The sequence below is a fragment of the Mustela erminea genome, chromosome 7, assembly GCF_009829155.1.
Source record: "Mustela erminea isolate mMusErm1 chromosome 7, mMusErm1.Pri, whole genome shotgun sequence".
NCBI classification, from domain to species: domain Eukaryota; kingdom Metazoa; phylum Chordata; class Mammalia; order Carnivora; family Mustelidae; genus Mustela; species Mustela erminea.
This window is the reverse complement of record NC_045620.1, coordinates 14375075-14396767: the sequence shown is the minus strand read 5'-3', so window position 1 is coordinate 14396767 and position 21693 is coordinate 14375075. Positions and strand designations below refer to the sequence as shown.

At 48.3% G+C, this 21693-nt stretch overlaps 1 protein-coding gene across 1 annotated transcript; it reads left to right on the top strand.

Annotated features, from left to right (window-relative positions):
* Positions 1-20995, top strand: DNTTIP1 (deoxynucleotidyltransferase terminal interacting protein 1). The gene is made up of 13 exons (XM_032350512.1): positions 1-126; positions 705-775; positions 1658-1754; positions 5959-6057; positions 12176-12244; positions 12512-12568; positions 12825-12883; positions 13750-13795; positions 15919-15977; positions 16080-16140; positions 18848-18919; positions 20459-20514; positions 20624-20995. Exons 1-13 carry the CDS (start codon positions 22-24, stop codon positions 20760-20762), a joined length of 990 nt encoding a protein of 329 aa, XP_032206403.1. The 5' UTR covers positions 1-21; the 3' UTR covers positions 20763-20995.
* The last annotated feature ends 698 nt before the right edge of the window (positions 20996-21693 follow it).

The window sequence follows — 21693 nt, the reverse complement described above, 5'->3', positions numbered from 1 at the left end:
GTTGTGGGGGCTGCGGGAGCCATGGGGGCCACTGGCGACGCCGAGCAGCCGCGGGGACCCGGCGGGGCAGAGCGGGGCGGCCCCGAGCTGGGCGACGCGGGCGCAGCGGGGCAGCTGGTTCTCACGGTGAGGACACCCCCGGGGAGGCCGGGGCTGGGCCTGGGCTCGGGGCGGCTGGGCCTCGGGCTCCCGGGACCCTAGCCCGCGGGCGAGAGAACGCGGCGGCTGGTGCTGCCCAGGGGGTTGGCGTTTTCGCAGTCCGACGACCTGGATTCAAATTTTGGTGCCGCCCTCCTAGCTAGGTGACGTGAGCCAGTCCTGTCAACCTCTGAGCTCCAGTTTCCTCTTCTGTAAAATGGAGATGATTAGTGCCGCTTCATAAAGTTGTTACGGGGTTGGGGTGTAAATGCGAAGAAAGCGCCCAGCACACCGGCTGCCCCAGAGTAGTCCCTCGGTAAACACTCGTTCCCTTCCTCCTGCCGTCCCAGAAAAGGTGGGTTTGGGACTTTGGAGGCAGGAAACTTTTCCTGAGTTCCTCCACCCCGCAGGGCCTTTCTGCCGCCGCCCTGGCTCCTGTCCCAGGGTGGAAGAAGCGCTGAAATTCCCTGAGAAACAGGGCTGTCTAAGTTTAATTTCATACTCACCTTCCACCTCTACTCCAGTGTCACGGGCCTTAGTGACATCTGTTCCCTTGGTCCCCGCAGAATCCTTGGAATATAATGATAAAGCACCGGCAGGTGCAGCGAAGGGGCCGCCGCTCACAGATGACCACAAGGTAAGGCTGGTCCTGGGTATTCACCTCCCAGCACCCTTGGGGTCCCCACTGCACAGAGCTGGAAAGAGCTCATCAGCCGTTAGAAAGAACACTGGAGGGGCGCCTGGGTGGCTCAGTGGTTTGGGCTGCTGCCTTCGGCTCGGGTCATGATCTCAGGGTCCTGGGATCGAGCCCCACATCGGGCTCCCTGCTCCGCAGGAAGCCTGCTTCCCTCTCTCTCTCTCTCTCTCTCTCTCTGCCTGCCTCTCTGCCTACTTGTGATCTCTGTCTGTCAAATAAATAAATAAAATCTTTAAAAAAAAAAAAAAGAAAGAACACTGGACTAGGAAAGCGGAGACTCAGCTTCTATAACTCTGTGTTGATCTTGGTTGAATCATTGCCCCCTCTGAATTCAGGTACAAAATGGGGAATCATGGATTCAGCAGTGCCTGAGATCCCTAACATTCAGTCGGCTCTGTGGTCGAGGGCTGTAAAAAGGCAGAATAGCAAACAGTAGGATTTTGGGTTTTTTTGTTTTGTTGTTATGCAAACAGTAATATTTATGTTGGGGAAGGGAGAGAGCACAAGGTGGACCTTGGGATGCTGATTATATTCTTGCCAGGTCCTGATTAAGTGGATGTTCTCTACAACTACTCATTGAAGTGTATACTTTGTATCTCATAAAACGCTTTAAAAAATAAAACTCCTTTCATAGGGTTATTATGGAAATGGAATAAAAAACCATGTCCGTGTAGTTTGCACAGAACCTGGGCATGTAGCTTGTTTTCAGGTGAAGCTATCTATTATTGCTGTTAAAGGAGCCTGTGTCAGTAATTGGCTGGGCAGACTAAGAAAGATATGTCTGGGACATAACCCCTGACTGTGTCTCCCTCCTGAATGCAGTTTCACAGATCCTGCCATCTCCATGGACCTCCTCCGCGCTGTCCTGCAGCCTAGCATCAATGAGGAGATCCAGACTGTCTTCAACAAGTACATGAAGGTGAGAGGGACAAAGAGGCATGGGCAAGCCTTTCCTGCATCACATTCCCCTGGGTCTCTCTGCTACACACAGATGTGCAAAGTCTTCCAGTTCTGAACCCCTGAGAACTTTTACCCCTTTCTTTGGGGGTAACTTGAATACCTCTTCTGCCAAGCTGTTTTGAGGATAAAATAATTTAAGTGTAATCTGCTCAGCACCATGCTTCAAACAAGTGTTTTTGATTGTTTGTTTCTTTGTTTATTTGTAATGATTGTATTCATTTATTTGACAGAGAGACCACAAGTAGGCAGAGAGGCAGGCAGAGAGAGAGGGGCAAGCAGGCTCCCTGCAGAACAGAGAGCCCCATGCGGGACTCAATCCCAGGACCCTGGGATCGTGACCTGAGCCGAAAGCAGAGGCTTTACCCACTGAGCCACCCAGGCGCCCCCAAACAAGTGTTTTTATTATTTGTGTAACTATCAACATTATTATTATTTAAAATGCCTTTCTAAACCTCTAAGTAAACTTCTGCATGACTCTGATGGTCCCATAGATGCTTTAAGTGGCATATTCAGAACTGACCTTTTTCTTCCTAAACCTCTTCTTGTGTTTATTCATTCAAGAAGTATTCATTGAGCTTCCACTGTAATAGCAGGTACAGTTCAAGGCACTGATGATGTAGCAGAGAACAAAATGAACAGTGTCCCTGCCCTTTTTTTTTTTTTTTTTTTTTTTTTTTGTCCCTGCCCTCTTTAAACAGATATGTACTATATTAGGGAACGCCAGAGAGAAGGGGGAGAGAGTGACCAGTGGGAAACAGTAAGGCTGTTTCATAGACTGTGCCCAGGAAGGCCACATGTGAGCAGAGACCTGAATCAGGGAAGGGAAAAACAAGACACACCAGGGAAAAGCAGTCCAGGCAGAGGGAACAAGGGCAAATGCCCTAAGGCAGCGGTATGCTTGGCGCATTCAAAGCAACAAAGTCTCCAATGTGGCTAGAGCCAGCTGAGCCAGGAGGAGGGTAATAGGAGAGGTAATCAGAGGGGAAAGAGGGGCCCAGTTCATGGAGAACCTTTGAGGCCATGGTAAGGATGTTGGGGTTTACTCTGAGTAAAATAGAGGCTCTTGGAGAGTTTTGTGCAGAGTATTTGATGTGAACATTTTTAAAGGGTCACCGTGACTGATGTGCAAAGAATGACCTACAGGAGGAGGCTTGAGATGATGGTGGCTTGAGTGTTAGCAGTAAAGGTGTTGGGAAGGTGAGATTCCACGTGTGTTTTAGAGGTAACAACAAGCTTTGCTGATGATTCAGATGTGCAGGTAAAAGAACAAGAGAACTGAACGCATCAGTTATCTGCCCTGGGCAACTATAAACACAGCATTGCCACTGGCCTGATAGGAGGAAGACAGGAACGAGCAGGGGGCATCAGGAGCTCATTCTGGGACATGTGATGTTTGAATGGGACTACCATTCATTTAGAAACCGGAAACCAAGGACTCTGCCTTTCCCTCATCTCCCCTGTCCAGCCACAGTCCTGTCCATTCCACTTCACAGTCTTCGTGCCCTTCTTCTTCCTCACCTCCGCCTTGGTTCAGGCCTTCATTTTCTCTTACCCAGGCCCCTCCTGTGACCCCTGCTGCTGCTCTTCTTCCCCACTTTCATCCCACCCTCCCTGCAGATGCCAGTGACCTCAAAGGTGTAAATCTAAGGCTGTCACTACCCTATTTAAAATCCCACAGCAGGGGCGCCTGGGTGGCTCAGAGGGTTAAAGCCTCTGCCTTCCGCTCAGGTCATGATCCCAGGGCCCTGGGATCAAGCCCCACATTGGACTCTCTGCTCAGTGGGGAGCCCGCTCCCTCTCCTCTCTCTGCCTGCCTCTCTGCCTACTTGTGATCTCTCTCTCTGTCAAAAAATAAATAAAACCTTTCAAAATAAAATAAAATAAAATCCCACAGCGGTTTCCTGGGTGGCTTGTTCAGTTAGGTGTCTGACTTCAGCTCAGATCACGATCTTGGGGTCCAGGGATCAAGCCCTGTGTTGGGCTCTCTGCTCAGTGGGGAGTCTGCTCTTCCCTCTGCCCTTCCCACCACTCCTGCATGCAGCACTCCCTCTCTCACTCAAATAAGTGAATAAAGTCCTTTTTTTTAAAAAGAAAGAAAGAAAGAAAGAAAAACACATTCTTTCCTCAAGAAAATTTCTCTCTAGGGGCGCCTGGGTGGCTCAGTGGGTTAAACCTCTGCCTTCAGCTCGGGTCATGGTCCCAGGGTCCTGGGATCGAGCCCCACATCGGGCTCTCTGCTCAGCAGGGAGTCTGCTTCCCCCTCTGTCTCTCTCTGCCTACCTCTTTGTATACTTGTGATCTCTGTCTGTCAAATAAATAAATAAAATCTTAAAAAAAAAAAAGAAAGAAATACAATTTTGTATTTATCCCAGCAGCATTTTTGAATGCCTTATGCATTCCAGATTTCATTCTTAGGTCGAGAGTCCACTTACGGTCACCCCTGTATATTCATCACACTGCCCACTTCTCAGGCTGGTTGTAAAGAATCCAGATTGTTTTAGCTAGCTTTCACTTAGCCAGTAATCAACACTGAATACCAGTATTCATCTCCAGTTCTTAGGGATTTTTTTTTTTAAGATTTTATTGATTTATTTGAGAGAGAGATCATGAGAGGGAGGAGGGGCAGAGGGATAAGGAGAGTGACCAGTGGTCCCATAGATGCTTCAAGTGGCATATTCAGAACTGACCTTTTTCTTCCTAAACCCCACTGAGCAGGGAGCCCCACAAAGGACTCCATCTCAGGAACCTGAGATCATGACCTGAGCTAAGGCAGACGCTTAACCAACTGAGCCACTCAGGCACCCTAAGGTTTTGTTTTAAAGTGAAACTCATCTGACTATTCATTTAACTTTGCCTGAAGAATTTTCCTCTTCCCCTCATCAGACTTCGAATCCACCTTCTTGTACTTCTCCTTAGCTGAACATTAACAATATCAGGCATTCGGCCTTGTCAAATATAAAATGAAAGAACATTCCCTTGGGGAGTGCCTGGCCGGCTTACTCAGTACAGCATGCAACTCTTTTTTCTTTTCTTTCCTTTTGTTTTTGGGGTGTTTTTGTTTTTGTTTTTTAGATTCATTTATTTATTTGAGAGAGAGAGAGAGAAAATGCAAGTGGGAGAGGGGTAGAGGGAAGGAGAGAAGTAGACTCCTCACAGAGGGGGAACCCGATGTGGGACTCGATCTCACAACCTGAGATCATGACCTGAGCTGAAATCAAGTGTCAGGCACTTAACCAGCTAAGCTACCAGGAGCGTGCAGCCTTAATCAGTGTCATGAGTTTAAGCCCCAGGTTGGGCGGGAGGGGGCGCCATGGAGCCTACTCAAAATTTAAAGAAAAGAAAGAAAGGAAGAGAGAGAGAGAGGAAGGAAAGAAGGGAGGAGGAGAGGAGATAAGAAAGTACATCCCCATAGTTGTCTCCACAGTATATAGGTACCAGAATTTTCTGTATGACATTGTCTTCTGGAGACACAACTTAGATTCTTAATGAATGTGTTCTAGTGCCTCCATTTGGAGACCTCCCATCACCTGTCCCTCAGTGTTTTCAGGCTCTGACTCTCCCTCTTCCACAAGGAAAGAAACTTCTGCCTTCCCCTTCCCTAGCTGATTGAGACTGCGGGTGTCCTGGGGCCCTGGTCAGGTCTTATGCCACCCATTCCACACCTTTCTTTCGGCTTGGACAAGTCAGAATTCAGTGAGGACCTTCTACTCTCAGGATCTTTTCTGGCCTGCCCTGGGATGTTCACTGTGGGCACTGGCATTCTTTTTTCCTTCTACAGAAATAATGCACGTATGTTATAAAAATTGAGATACTATAGATAAGCAAAAAAAAAAAAGAAATCATCCATAATGTCACTGTTACTTTAATATATATACTTGCAGTTTTTTTGTCTTTCTGTATTTGCTTTTTGATGTTTTTTTTATAAGATTTTATTTATTTATTTGACAAAGAGCAAAGGACCTCCATGATTGTGATCCTCCTTAAGAGAGGATAGAGTGGGAAGTGACCTACTCTCTATCTGTCTGATCTGAAAGCCACGTTCGTAATCACTGTTTCTTCTGTATGAGAGGAAGATAAAAGCTTCTCTCTTATATTCTGTTTCCTTTAAGTTATTGCAGATTAACAGGTCTTCTGACCTTGTCCTCTGCTGTACTTCTCCCTAGTTCTTCCAGAAGGCAGCACTGAATGTCAGAGACAACGTCGGGGAAGAGGTGGACGCAGAGCAGCTGATCCAGGAGGCCTGTCGGAGCTGCCTGGAGCAGGTGAGACCCAAGGGGACAAGAGATGCAGAGACGTAGGCCCAGGCTTCGTCCTCAGGGCTCTACTAAGAAGTGTGATCGCTTCATTCATGGTACTTGGGGGGATACCTGATAAGCCACGAGCCTCCAGAGAGGGCTTGGAGCTGCTGCTGACAGAGAGAAGGGAAGTGGCTCCTCTGTACCTAGTACGGGACCAGTGCTTTCACGTGTACTAGTTTGACGCCCCAGAAGACAAATTGTAATCCCTAGTTTCCAGATGAAGAAACTGTGGCTCTGAACAAGCGAGAGTTAGGATAGCTGAACACTTTCTCACCTCTGCGAGTGGTGACATCACTCTGCAAGTAGTCACAGCCCCTTTTATTACTGTGGGGCCTGTCACCCTTTCTGCTTTCCTGCCTCTCGGGGGGGTGCTCGGGAGGCATGACATCAAGTCTAAAAATGCCTGTGTTCCCAAAATAGGAGTGAACCTGTTTGCATGTGTCAGCTGTTCTTATTAATAGGAATTGTCAGCATCACCCGCTTCTGTGCTTAACTGTGAAACCACTGGCTGTCAGAGATGGAAATTTCTACACACTCAGAGCCGCAGAGACGGGTTTGAACTTAGTCCTAGGAGAGTGATTCTCCGGAGATGAGAGAGTCATGTCTCCCAGGAGGTGGGCTGGCCAGCTGCTCAGGCACAGCCTCAGAAAAGAGCAAGACCAGGGCCTGAGCCTCAGCTTTTGAGAGGGCAGAACTCTATCCATTAGTGCTTTGAGAGGGCAGAACTCTAACCATTAGTGCAGAGAAAGCTGATCTCCTTCCCATGGTTTTATACTTAAGTCTGCTAGACTCCTAGGAGGCCAATTCATTACTTCAGTCTGGGACTGGAGTATGTTACGATCAGTTGTAACATCTGCTCATAATCAAACATGGAAGTTTGAATATTCTTCTAAGTTTGAACTGAATCAAGTTTAAACTGATAAACCTTCAGTCTCGGTTGCATCCCAGAATGCTTTCTCAAGTTTATTTACCTCTCCAGCTCATATATATCGTGCGCCGTTTCTGTGCCAGGCCCCAGCTGCACTATGAAAAATGGACACAGGCCTTACCCCAGCTCCCTGACGTCACTCCAGTTATCATTCAGTAGATTTGGAATTACAAACTGTTCTGAGTGCTGTGAGCCCAGGAGGCAATGAAGAGAGTACACTAGAAGGTGTGGAACCTGGAGGTAAAAGGAAGCGGAGTACATCCAAGGGACAGAAAGAAGCCAGGGCTGCTGGTTTTCAGAGGGTGGAGAGAATGATACTTGTTGAAGTTGGAAAAGTAGCAGAGGCCAAATTATAGGTAGGGAGTTCTAAGCAGAAGAGCTACCTACTGAGATTGGCATTTTGAGAGATCACTCACTCTGGCTGCCATAAGGAGATTGGTTTGGGAATCTGCCCTAGAGAATGGAAGGGAAATGTACGCAACTCTTCAGGAGTCCCCAGAAGGATGAGATGAAGGTGAATGGGGGGCATGATCTGTACTCCGTGGATGGTACACCTTTCCTGTCTCCTCAGTCCCCGCGTCCACCTCCTGGAGTCCCTTGGCCAGTATCGATATGACTGGGAAGCTGGAGTGTGGAACACACGGTGTGTGATCAGGGCGCAAGAATTGGAGATCGGGAAGGTAGAAAGCCCAAAGTTCAGCAGGAAACCAATGAATCAAGAAACTTCAAACAAGTCTTTTGACCCTTCTTTTCCTCAGTTTTCTTATCCCTAAAATTGGGAGTAAAAATCCCAGCACCAGTGGTTTGCTGTGAGGATTAAATGAGAAAATATTCATACACGACCAGCACCACATGGGTGGTGACAACAAAGAACATACTACATGGTAAATACATGGCAGTTCTGTTCGTGGTTATAATACACAGCGGCCTCCTGGCAGAGCCTGGTTTTCAGGTAGCCCAGAAAACTTGAAGTTCTTTGGCGTCACCTTGTCTGAACTGCACACGGAACTTCTTGTTGCTTGAAAAGATTGTTCACATCGGACGTGAGACAGTTAGAGAAGGGTTTTTAGTTTGTTGGTGTTGACTTGATTTGTTTGCACTTCCGACCCCACATCATGCTCCCTAATCTCCTGGGCTGCACCTTTCTGGCTATTTCTCAGGGAGAAGAGGCTGATCTTATCTATATCCTGTTACCTTGCATTTTTTGGTTTGCTCGATTTTGTTTGCATGGTAATTGGTTTTTGTTTGTTCATTTTATTTTCGTATTTAATTATTTATTTGCTACACATCCTTTAAGAAAAATGTGGCATGGTAGTTAAGAATGCAGGCTTTCTTTTTATTTGCACTGTCCAGATAGGAGACCTGGGGGTTTTTTTGTTCTTCTTGTTGTTTTTTAAGATTTTATTTATTTGATTTGAGAGCATGAGAAGGGGAAGGGTCAGAGGGAGAAACGGACTCCCCGCTGAGCAGGGAGCCAGATGCCGGACTGGATCCCGAAACTCCAGGATGGTGACCTGAGCTGAAGGCAGTCGCTTAACCAACTTTAGCAGACTAGCTGTGTAACTTGAGGCGAGTTACTTCACCTTACTAAATCTCAGTTTTCTCATCTGCAAAATAGGTGTAGAGGTGCTGCACCATAGGATTGTTGGGAGGATTAGTTGTTGTAATATCTTTAAAGATTTTAGATCAATAGCAAGGACTCAGTAAATGTTCCCTGCTGCTCACCTCTTCCCACCACCCCCTCATTGACTCTCTTCTAGCCACGCTGGAATCCTTTCTGGGTCTCCAGTGCACTGAGCTCAGGGTCTCTGCACTTGCTGTTCTCACTTACCCGCATGCCCTGTCCTTAACTCTTTATATAGCTGCCTCCTTTTCTTCAGATTTAGCTCAAATATTGCCCCTCAGAGAGGCCTTCCCTGGCCATTTCATCTAAAGTAACACCCCCCCACCACCCCTGCCCCACCCCCCATCCCCCAACCTGGGTGGCTCATCAGTTAAGCATCTGCCTTCAGCTCAGGTCCTGATCCGGTCCTGGGATTAAGTGTGCTCAGCGGGGAATCTGGTTCTCTGCCTCCCTCTGCACGTTTTCCGCCTCCTGCCCCACTCCCACCCCCCACCCACCCAGCCCCCCACCCATGCTTCCTCTCTCTCACTCTCTCTCTCAAATAAATAAAATCTTTTTAAAAATAAAGTAAGGACATTGTATGTTTATAAAAAAATTAAAAAAATAAAAATTTAAAATAAATAAATAAAAATAATAAAGTAAGGATGCCGGGATGCTCAGTTGGTTAAGTGTCTGCCTTTAGCTCAGGTCATGACCCCAGGGTCCTGGATCCTGGGATGCAGCCCCTCCTTGGGCTCCTTGCTCAGCAGGGAGCCTGCTTCTCTCCCCTTGCCTGCTGCACCCCTGCTTGTGCGCTCACTCGCTCTGATAAATAAAAAAAATATTTTTTAAAAAATAAAGTAGCTCCTCATTCTCACTTTTTTCCCCACCTCCAGTTAATCTCTATCATCTTGTTGATTTCTATCCCTGACTTCAATCGGAAATTATTAATAGTTCATGAATTTATTTTCTGTCTCCTTTATACCCCCACCTCTGCTAAAAGCTTGAGCTTTATAAGAGCTGAGGTCTAACTTTGTTCACTACAGTTTGCCCCGCCCTAGAATAGGACTCTTAACATGGGGGTCGCTGAGTGTGTGCCGAATGATTGCATGCACCAGTGAAGGAGGAAGCGAAGGAACAAATGGCAAATGAACGAGCAGGGCTCCTGCTCTCCTGAAACCTACAGCTTGGTTAGGCAGAGAGGTATGAATTCCGTTACCGCAAAACATGCACATAATTTCACATGGAGACTTGTGCACTCTTCACTGCAACCTTTGGAGGAGGTTTACGAGTCTAGTATTGGACTTAGCAAACTTGGGACCTCCATGCATAGACACCAGGCAGACTGTTGTATAAATCTGGAGCTCAACGGAGAGGCCACAGCTGAAGAGAAGAAAAATCATAGGGTCAACATGGTGTGTCAACCATACTCAGATTTTTTTTTTAAGATTTTATTTATTTATTTGACATAGAGAGAGATATCACAAGCAGGCAGAGAGGGGGAAGGAGGCTCCCCGCTGAGCAGAGAGCCCGATGCAGGGCTCGATCCCAGGACCCTGTTACCATGACCTGAGCTGAAGGCAGAGGCTTAACCCTCTGAGCTACCCAGGTGCCCCGGAACTCAGATTTTTTTAGAATTACGGTCTCGTCCATGCATAGATGTTAACTGAAGCTGTGAACATGATGAGAGCAGATAGAATACCAAATGGAAGAAGACAGAATGAACCACACTGAGGAAGATGAGCCAGCAAAGAAAACTAAGAGAGAGTTGCCAGACAAGTAGGAGGAAAACCAGGGAAGTGTGGCCACAGGAGCCAGTAGGAGAGAGTTTCCAGAAGAGGGGAGTGCTCAGGCTCACCGAATGCCATGCACATTCTCTTGTGAGCGAACACAACTCTTCCCGTAACCTGCAGGGCCCTGCCTGCCTCATTCACGCTCCGCGTTCACGCCTCTCTCCTCTGGCCACTATTTGCCAGGCCATCTTTTCCTTCAAACAAGCCGAGTCTGTTCCCGCTTTGGGGCTTTTGCCCTCCTCCCTGCTCCTGACACCCTTCTCAGCTCTTCTCCTTCTCCTGCCCAGCCCAGAAGGCTGCCTGCTCAGCACAGCCTCCCCTGACCACCTACTTAAACAGCCCTCCCCTCGCTAGTTCTGTCACATCTGCCTGGGGTTTTTTCTCTACACCGTTTATCACAATCTGAAATCACCTTGTATATATGTTTGTTTATTTGCTTATTATCCAGATCTCCCGCAGAGTAGAAGCTCTGCAAGAGCAGTGACTTTGCATGTGCTGCTTACTACTGCGTCCCCAGCACGTCTACACTGGGAGCTCCGTATTTATTAAATGAAAAGCAGCAGCTTGTTGAGGAATATATATTATGTTAATACATTTAGTTAGGAAAAATAATATATAGTATATATTTACATAGGAAAAAGTAATAAAGACTTTACACTGAAATATTACCAGTAGGGGCGCCTGGGTGGGTCTGTTCGTTGAGCATCTACCTTTGGCTCAAGTCAGCTTCCTGCTGACTTTTTTGCATTCTGCTTCTCCCTCTCACACTCCCCTGCTGTGTTCCCTCTCTCACTGTCTCTTTCTCTCTGTCAAATAAATCTTTAAAAAGAAAAAGGTGGGGCACCTGGGTGGCTCAGTGGGTTAAAGCCTCTGCCTTCAGCTCAGGTCATGATCTCAGGGTCCTGGGATTGAGCCCCACATCGGGCTCTCTGCTCCATAGGGAGCCTGCTTCCAACTCTCTCTCTTCCTGCCTCTCTGCCTACTTGTGATCTCTGTCTGTCAAATAAATAAAATCTTTTTTAAAAAAATAAATAAAAAAGAAAAAGGAAAAAGGAAAAGAAGTATTAACAGTAGTCGGTAGATACAGAGATTTCAGGTTTGGCGTGGGGATTTTTTGTATAGTTTCATCTTTAATTTTTCAGCAATGATCATTAATTATAGTTGACCCTTGAACAGAATTAGGCAGGGATGATGGGCACCAACTTCCTGCCGTGTAAAATACACAAATACACATACATCCTTCCCTTTTTTTTTTTTTTTAAGTAATCCCTGCACCCAACGTGGGGCTCAAACTCATTACCCCAAGATCAAGAGTTGCATGCTCTACCACTGAGCCAGCCAGGCGCCCCCACATATAAACTTTCAATTCCAAAAACTAACAGCTTATGTTGACCAGAACTACCTTACCCATAACATCAACAATTGATTAACACGTATTTTGTATGTCATATGATTTATAGATTGTATACTTGCAATAAAATAAGCTAGAGAAAAGAAAATGTTACTAAGAAAACTGTAAGAAAGAGAAAATACATTTGCAGTACTGTACTGTTTTTATGGAAAAAAAACTGTGTAAGTCAGCCTATGCAGGGTCAAGGGTCAACTGAATTTTTTAGAAAGAAGGTAGATATCTATGTATATGCATCTCTCAAGATGCTTTTGTACTGATCATGAAAACATTTCAACCCAATCTGAAGTTTTAACCCAGCTGTTACCCACCACAATAGTGACTGTTAACACTTGGTCTTTTCTTTTCAGGCTAAACTACTGTTTTCCGATGGAGAAAAAGTAATACCCAGATTGACCCATGAGCTTCCAGGGATAAAGGTCAGAATCGCTGGGTCTGGGATGTTGCAGAGGGAGACCGATGAGGCTGGGAGGCAGATGAACTCTCTGGGCCCAGGTTGCTTCCACATACAACGCACTTGTAGAAAGAGCTCCAAACGGCGTCACGGCGTCACGCTGGGTGGCTGGGAGGCCCAGCCCAGGGAGGGGCCCAATGAGGTAGTCCAGGGCTTTGCTTTCAGCAGCCCCTGAACCTGCCGATCCCAGGCACTGGCTCGCCACTGACCCCTCCTTTCCATTTTCCTCCAGCGCGGCCGACAGACAGAAGAGGAATGTGCCCATCGAGGAAGCCCTGTTCCCAAAAAGGTAACTCATCTCCATGCTTTCTGGCTAGGAAAAAACCCTACGACTCCAGAAAATAGAGGGCTTCCTTCATGCATCATGGGGGCCTTTCTAGCATGAGAAGCAGGACCCCTGGAGACTGTTAACTCTCCCTGTTCGCTCTCAAGCATCATTTGGTCTCTTTGGAAAACCATCTCCACCAAGTGACCCTCGGCGTGCCAGTGGCGTGGGGTGGGGCTTCCCACGGGGTCAGGCCTCTGACAGCTGTTCTTTCTGGCAGAGGAAGGGACGGCCTCCTGGACACATGCTGTCAAACGACCGGGCAGCCGCTGGCCTGGTGTGAGTAGGGGCTGGCAGTGCCGGGAGGGCAGGGAGGGGGTGGGCCTGGAGGGAGAGAGGCCAGAGCTCCTGGCCTGCCAAAATCAGATCCCACTGTTTGAGTCACCGTGGAGAAGGGTTAGTCTGGTTTGAGGGCTGGGGAAAGAAGGCAGCAGGGAGGACATTGTTTTATCCTGCTTTTGCCCCAGAACTGTTCTGCCCAGCTTGATTAAAGACCAGAGCTGTTTTTATTGTGAGTACATACTGAAGGCTCATAACGTGTTATAACTTCTCTAAATATCTTACATACTTTACCTTCTAACCCTTACAGCCACCCACTAGTGAAGGTATAGTTAATTTTGTAAATCAGGAAACAGACTCAGAATTTTTGTCCAAGGTCAGCCAATTAATAATGAGCAACATTGTACTACAAAGGTTTTGAAGCAACCGAATCTTTTTTTCAAATAAGACTTTACATGGAAGTCTGATCGAGAAAGCCACATCAGTCTAGTTCGGAGCAGTGGGGACTGTCTGGAACCACTGGCTTGGGGAGACGGAGCAGTAGAGCAGTGAGGCCACCACACTGAGGCTTGGTCTCCCCACCCCACCCCCAGGCAGCCCCCTGGCTCCCAAACATGGGGGAGGGGCAGTTGCTGCCCTTTTCACAGAGAAGGAAAGGAAGGCTTAGCTTCCTGGACCTGCCCTCATGGCTAGGTAGTCTCAGAGCCAGTCCTAGAATGCCCTTTTACCTTTGTACCTCCTCCTGGGAGGAGAGACCACCAGGGCCAAAGTGAGAGTGTGTGAGGAACTCCTACCACCACCAGCAGGCTTTGTTCAGTCCTAGGCCTCACGTCGGAGAATTTACCTTCTTCTTTCCTTCCAATCAGATGGAAGCCAAAATCCTGTGAACCTATTCGCCGAGAAGGCCCCAAGGTATGATTATGTGGGCGTGGCAGTGACCACTATCCCAGGGAGACCCAGCCAAGGTTCTGGACCCACCATGAGGGAAGGGGCGAGAGTGTGAGGGAGGCGCACACGCCATTCCAGAGCCTTCCCACCTATTCCCCAACCTCCACCCTGTACCCACACCCCTCTCTGGCCTCCCAGAAGGATCTTAAACAGGGATTGGAACTAGGGGTGCTTAATATAAGACAGGCCCTGCACTAAATCTTCTGTATGTCATCTCATTTAATCTTCATAACAATCTTCTGAGAAAGATTCTGTTGCCCTTCTGTGGTGTAGTGTATTAAGTGTAGTTATCGTATATACTTAATACCCTTGAACTTAGTGAAGGCTCAGAGACCTGCTCAGAGTCGCACAGCTGCTAGATGGTCAAGCCAAGTGTGAAAGCCAAGGTCCATTGCCACCAGAGCCTTTGGTCTTAACCATTAGCCTCTCTTGGCTCCAGAACAGTTGTTTGCAAGCTCTTTTAGTAGAATCCTTTCTTCAAATAAAGCCACGAATGGAAGCCCAGTAAGGTAGGCAAAAGCTCCACTGGCCTGGCGGAGGCTCTGTCTGGTAGAAGTGTTCCACCTCCTGTGTTACTGGCCCTCTCTGCTCTCACAGCAGTGACCGTGCCTTTCGTCTTCAACTCTGCTCCCCTCGAGCTAATAATCCTGCATTTCCCTGATATTTGTGTTCCTCTCCGGACATCCCTTCTCCCTCTCATGAGTCATTCTTCCTCAGCCGTGAGCCTTGTACGTGGGTATCCCTCAGAGTCGTCTCGCTGGCCCACTCCTGCACGTCAAGTTCCGTGAGTGCTCTCAAGCATTCACTCTCAGGATCTCAGGGACCAGTGTGTGCCGAGGTCACCATACCTCTTTGTCCCACATGTCTCTTTCTGGTTTAGAATTTATGTCTCCTGCTATCTGCTGGACCTCCCTGCCTGGAGCTTCTGCAGCATTTCAGACTCAGCCTATCTAAAATTGCAGGCAGAATCTTTCCTCATAGACCTTCTTTGACATTCTCCACTTCAGTTCTCTTTCCCTCTTCCCCTCCTTTCCATCTGTGTCCCCTCGAGGCCGGGCTGATCCCACTCCCCACAGAGATCCCAGTTCCTCTTCCCTCCTTGTCATCCTTCCTGCCGCCTGAGCTCAGACCCTTCTCTTGTTTCAGAAATGCTTTAGTCCAGCAACCCCTAAACCGCTCCCTGCCTGTAGTCTTGCCACTTCAAATCCATCAGCTGTGTGTGGGCGAGTGAGCGGTCTTTAAGTCAAATCTGGCTCTCCCTATTTAGAAGCCTCAGTGACTCCCCGTGGCCTACAGAATGAATAAAGTGCAAGCCCCTAAAAGCAGCAACTCAAGCAGACTCAGGAGGGCCGAAGCCTTTTCCAGCCTTTTGCTGAGAGGCACCACGTCCCTCCCCTAAATGAGGCTTCGACGGAATCAGCCAGCTCTTACCTCCTCCTGGTAGTTTTCCTTTCCCACCCCAGCTTATTTTTTGTGTCTCCTCTAGCCCCTGTCTCTGAAGCCATTTAGTGAACTGTCCTGTGCCACCCGATCCTCTAGTAAAAACGAAAACAGACTTACCCTTTCGGAGGAGTAGGGGGAGGAAGCACATTCGGGCCTCCAGCCCCTCTCTGCTTCTCCCTCCTACCTCATCTGTTGCCTCTCCCTAATCTGTGCTCTCTCTCCTTTTACTACATAGAACCCCTTGTGGTCTCTCCAGCCTGCCAAGCCCGCTCTCACTTCCTACCATTCATACTGTACCGCCCTTTCTTCCGCCCCTCGGCCCTTCCAGAATTAACCTGGGAATTAAACTCTGCAAGGGAGCCTTCCTGTTGCCCTCCCCCGTGGCATCCCTCACACCCAGCATCTGTATCCCTGCCTGTCTCATGCTGGTTTAATTATCTGTACATAATGTCTGTGGCCCCCAGAGAGCAGAGACTATCTTACTCATCTCTCTATCCCCAATATCTAGCCCAGTATATTGTCAATACTTGGTTTCTTGATTCAGCTGTTCAGAATAGTGGACGAGGATGGTGATAGGAGAAGAGCATTTCCATCCTGCCCACCAGGTAGACCTCACCTCACCAGCCTCTCTGTCTTTTGCATAGTGGGACCCAGCCCGGCTGAATGAATCTACCACCTTCGTGTTGGGATCTCGAGCCAACAAGTAAGTTCGAGAGCTTTGGTGCTGAGGGGGCGGGGCAGCTTGGGGGCCTACCCCTAGGACTTCTGAGGCTGGAATCCTTAACACTCCTCTGTCCCTTTTCAGGGCCCTGGGCATGGGGGGCACGAGAGGAAGAATCTACATCAAGCATCCGCACCTCTTTAAGGTAGGCAAGTGCAGGGACTGAGGCGGGCCACCGCAGTGCATGCTGGGAGCTCTGGACCGCACAGAGATGCTTGGAACAGACACTGATCAGGGAGTCAGGGCTTCTGCGCTCTAGTTACCCCTCTGCCCTTAACCTTTACCTTTTGGAATTTACTGAACATTCTGCCCCTCAATAACAGCTACTTTTCTTGTATGATTATTGCAGACCAGACAGGGTTCAGGCACTGCACTTACATTATCTCTGAGAGCTATTCTTTAAAACGGAGATGGCTATCATTGTTTCACAATACATAAAAAATTAAAAACAGAGGTAAAGAAAGGCTAAGTGACTGGCCCAAAGTTACTTAGCTGGTAAGGGGTAAGTCTAATGTGAGTAGGATTCCAGTCTGGGTCTGTCTTCCCCAAAGCCTGAGCTATTAACCATTACCTTATTCAATTGTATGTAAAATAAAGAGAGTGGAGCACGGGCGGGCGCAGTTCTAACCCTTTTCAGAGAGGTCCCTAGGTCTGTCCTATTTAAGAAAATAATGGGGGACAGGATAGCAATCACCCTTAAATGAGTTTGTGTTTTTTCCATCATAAAAGTATCCAAATATATTAGAAAAATAGTAGTGCGTGTGTGTTCAAGATGTGTTTTGCACCCATACATAAGGTTTGGGGTCCCAGAATTACGGCTCTGTCTACTACATTCTATGCGAGTTCAGGTTCTTTGAAGGGTGGACCTGCTGCTGATTTTTCAGTCTTATATCCTGAGAGCCTCAGCACCTGGACAGTGTGGCCTACCTGCTACTTCATTTTCCTTTCAGCATCTTCACTCCTGCTGTTCCCTCTGATGACCTTCCTCCCCTCTGGGCTTAGATCTCTGCCTGACTCTTCTGTAGATCCACTTCTTCCAAAACCCTCTTGGCATCATCCCCCAAGTGTATGTGCTCCGGCATCTCCTTGGAACTCCAGTAGCACAATGGTTAGAAGTGTGGCTTCAGCCCTGTTTCCACTGCTTGGTAGCCGTGTGACCTTGGTCAAGCGACTTCACATTTCTTTTTCTTTTTTTAATTCAGTTTAGTTACCATATGGTGTATTACTAGTTTCAGAGGTAGAATTTAGTGATTAATCAGTTGCATGGAACACCCAATTCTCTTTCCATCAAGTGCCCTCCTTAATGCCCGTCACCCTCCCCTCCAGCAACACTGTTTCCTAGAGTTAAGAGCCTCTTAAGGTTTGCCTTCCTCTCTGTTCTGTTCTTATTTTATTTTTCCTTCCCATTTCTGAGCCTGTTTTGTTATCTACAAAAATAGAAAGATACAATCCAACCTTGTAGGCTTGGTAGAATAGGGGGAGAGAGCGGGAAAGCTCCCAGCGCACTGCTGACGCTTGGCAAGGCTCCATAAATGTTCGTGATTACCAGCACACATTCCCAATTCTTCGATCTACCGTCTGTAATGAACTGCCAACCCGCATTCATTACCAGTGGGGACGATCTCTCACTGTAATCTTTCCAGTCTAAGAAGTGGAAGGAAGGGGGCACGTGGGTGGTTCAGTTGGTTAAATAACTGCCTTGGGGGCGCCTGGGTGGCTCAGTGGGTTAAGCCGCTGCCTTCGGCTCAGGTCATGATCTCAGGGTCCTGGGATCGAGTCCCGCATCGGGTTCTCTGCTCTGCAGGGAGCCTGCTTCCTCCTCTCTCTCTCTCTGCCTGCCTCTCTGCCTACTTGTGATCTCTCTGTGTCAAATGAATAAATAAAATCCTTAAAAAAAAAAAAAAAAATAACTGCCTTGGACTCCAGTGATGATCCTGGAGTCCCAGGATCGAGTCCTACATCCAGCTCCCTGCTCAGCAGCGAGTCTGCTTCTCCTTCTGACCTCTCCCCTCTCACACTTTCTCTCATTCTCTCTCTCTCTCTCTCTCTCTCTCTCTCTCTCACTTCCTGTGTGTCAGATACTGTCGTTACCACTTTTTTTAAATGCATTTTTTTAAAGAGTTACTATTTATTTATTTGACAGAGATCACAAGTAGACAAAGCAGCAGGCAGAGAGAGAGGGAAGAGCAGGCTCCCCCATTAGTAGAGAGCCTGATGCGACTCAATTCCAGGACCCTGGGATCATGACCCGAGCCGAAGGCAGAGGCTGTAACCCACTGAGCCACCCAGCTGCCCCTCTCTTTACCACTTTTTATGCACGATCTCATTTATCCTAGACAAGCTCCTGAATATTAATACTGTTGGTTTCACAGATGAAGAAACTGAGTCTCAAGGAAATTGCTGCCCAGGTTGACACCATCTACTAAGAGGCAGGGACCAGAATATAAACCTAATTCCAAAATGAACTTCTTACCCACAGTGCTGTTCTGCCTCCCCCAGAACATGACCTGTCCCGAGTTTGTTTCAGAAAATGTAGTTACCATAACATTTCACACATATGGCAAACTACCTCGGGTCATTTTTTGAAAAAGAATAGAATTCTGGAATAATAGTCACCGGTCTGACCAGTTGACAAAGTGCTGTGCTTTGAGAATGGAAGGGGTAGGGAACTTGCTAAATCTCTGGGATTTGGGTCCTGTCCCCTGGCCTCCTGGGCTCAGCTCCCCTCGCTGGGAAGAGCTTGGCGAGCCCTCTGCATTCACCGGGCTGGGACAAGGTCTTGCTGAGAGTTGCTCTGGGACCAAATGAGGATCCTCCCACTAGTCTAACATCTGCGACTTCATCCCTTCCAGTACGCAGCCGACCCCCAGGACAAGCACTGGCTGGCCGAGCAGCATCACATGAGGGCAACAGGGGGGAAGATGGTAAGCACTGTTCACGCATGCCCTGTCAGAGACCCACCCAGCCCAGCAGCCTTGGGTCCCGCTGTGGCTGGCAGCTTCCTTCCATGTCTGAGACTCCCCAAGTCTGATGAATGTGGAAAGGGAGACCTGTCAGGGTGGGGAGGGCCCTTCCCACTGAAGACTGGCCTTACTCCATGGATTCCCTTCCCACTCACCACTCCCTCACTCCCTCCAACACCATCCCTATATTCAGATTCTCTTAGCTGTGTATAAGAGTGGCAGGTGCCTGACACACGGAACGCTATTTTTCCCTCCTGTGCCCATTGACAGATGCTTCTCACAGATCACCACCTCTGCCATTAGACACAGCTGTAGGCTCCTCCCCCAAGACAGTGCTCCAAGGAGCACCTCCTGTCTGCAGGAGTTAGCACATGTGGTGAAACCCATTTGCCACACCTAGCACTCCCTTCCAGAATCACCTCTGCTTAAAAAGTTCTTAGCTCATCAAGCAACGATCTTGGGAAAACCATGGTTGCAGGTGTTCTCAAACTAGCAGGGCTTTGTCCGTCATATGCGGTGTCCCCCACTGAGGACTCAGTCCTACCATGGGATTGCTCCTGTTAGAATTCAGGGGCCTTGCAGACTGTGCCATCTCCTTCCTGGCAAGGAAACTATCTTCTGTTTTACTACTGGGCTGATTCCTATACCCCATTTCAGAAGATTTCAGGGAGCTTACCACTGATGGATAAAATGCAACATATGTAAATAAGAAATAGATGAGTAAAAGGAAAGACAGGATCTAATGTTAAGCCATGAGCAAAAGTAGCTTTAAAGGGGTGGGTTTTTTTAATAGCTGACTTGGGAAACCAGCACACTTCTGTGCATTTTTGCAAATTTAACTCTAGGCCTTCTCAAGGACATCTCATTGGTTACAGAGTTCACAGTGCTCATAAGATGACAGATGACTCCAGGGACACACAGTCCTGACCCTAAGACTAGAAAGAACTGTCTCGCATGGGAGATTTTCCCATGTGATGAACAACAGCCTCTGTGTGGTAAGCACACAAGAGGGCTCCCTCCCCCTGCAGCCATGGCACTGTGCCAGAGCCATGCTGTCAGCCGCTGGTAGGAGACAGCCGCACAGCTTCTCACGTTTGCCCTTTTGCCACGAAGTTCAAAACCAAATCATCTCACTTCCATACCTAACACACAGCTTCCTCCTCCTGATTCCCTGTTTCCATGTGTGTTTTGCTAGTGCTCTTGCCATTTCATGTTAAGCCATCTCAGAGTCCTTTTTTTTTTCTTTTTTTTCTTTTTTTTAAGAGGTGGGGGAGGCTGTAAGGAAGTCACCCATCCCAGCTCCCTTACCCATCAAGTTTCTGTTAGAGTGAAAGGTTGTCTCAGGGAGCTATTCTCCAGTCTCTCCCTACTCACTACCCCCTCAACTGTAAATAAGGCCCCTCTGCCTTCCAGCCCTTACATTAATCACATGTTTAATAAAGTGATATTGAGTTGAAATGAATCAGAGGCAATGATCACCCTTCTTTGCTCTTGCCCTAGGCTTACCTCCTCATCGAGGAGGACATCCGGGACCTCGCGGCCAGTGATGACTACAGGTGAAACCGGTCATGGGTACCCTGCCCCACCCCCCGCAGTAACCCCTTGGCATGCGCTTGGGCCTCCACCCTCCCTTGCTTTAACTCTCCTCCTCAATGTCTCTTCCAGAGGATGCCTGGACCTGAAGCTGGAGGAGTTGAAATCCTTTGTGCTACCCTCCTGGATGGTTGAGAAGATGCGGAAGTACATGGAGACACTACGGACAGAGAACGAGCATCGTGCTGCTGAAGCACCTCCACAGACCTGACCGAAGCCAGGTCCCGTGGCTACTCTTGGCAGCCCTCTTCCAAGACCCTGTCACCCACACGGCTGAGGCCACTGCTGGGACTGCTCCTGGATGGAACTCAGCGGCATTAAGCTGTGCCTGGGCTAGTCTGTAGTGACTCACTACAGAGCACCCCCACACTGGCACATGGTTCTATATTTCTAAAGTTATTGGGTTAAGAAGCAATTAAACAGTTTGTAATAAACAGTGAGCTAGCTGTGCGGTCTGTTGTAGGGCTGACAAATGCCAAGCAATCTAGAAGTGGGTGTAGGAAAAAAGGAGCAGGTACCCCTCCTCCATCGCAGGTAGTAAGGTCCCACTGACCGGTGCAGATCTGCTTTAGGAGACAAAGCTGGGAACACTGTGTACCCTGCAAACCTTCCCTGTTTCTTATTTCTTCATGCTCTAAGGTGTGGAAGTGGCAGAATGTGTTGGCTGGCACTGTGGGGGTTGATGACAGACCAGAAGAAAAATGCGGAGGCTTTTATTACGCCCGTTTTACTCGCCCGTGTTTGAGGTCACAAAGCAAACCGTTGGAGAGGCCGAGTAGGAGGCTGTTTGTTTCCAGCAGTGTCGTGCTTTGGCCCTCCAGTGAATTTTCAGACACAGGTCCCAGGAGGTGTGCGGGACATTTAAACTAGTGGAGGGTCAGGGGTTTCCGGGATGAGGGAAGGATACTGATGTCATCAGACCCGAGCCCTCCCTTCCCCGTGGAGCAGGGATACCCGGGCGCAGCCGGGAGTTCCCTCCTGTAGCCAGGCCTGGAACCCGAAAGGGTTCATCCCACGTGGACTTTCTCTTGGCCCTTTAATGGTCGGCGTTTTCCAAAGGCCAGCAATCCGCTGCAGATTCGTTAGTTAATGACAGCCTCTTCTGCCAATCGCCCTTCAGAAGCCTGTTCCCGCCGCCCAAT

What these genes read in the sequence shown, in the direction of transcription:
- DNTTIP1 (XM_032350512.1), top strand. Translation starts at nt 22, where the DNA reads ATGGGGGCCACTGGCGACGCCGAGCAGCCGCGGGGACCCGGCGGGGCA. An exon ending in GAAGCCCTGTTCCCAAAAAG is followed by an intron (nt 12,569 to 12,824) that starts GTAACTCATCTC and finishes TCTTTCTGGCAG; the next exon opens with AGGAAGGGACGGCCTCCTGG. An exon ending in CGGGCAGCCGCTGGCCTGGT is followed by an intron (nt 12,884 to 13,749) that starts GTGAGTAGGGGC and finishes CCTTCCAATCAG; the next exon opens with ATGGAAGCCAAAATCCTGTG.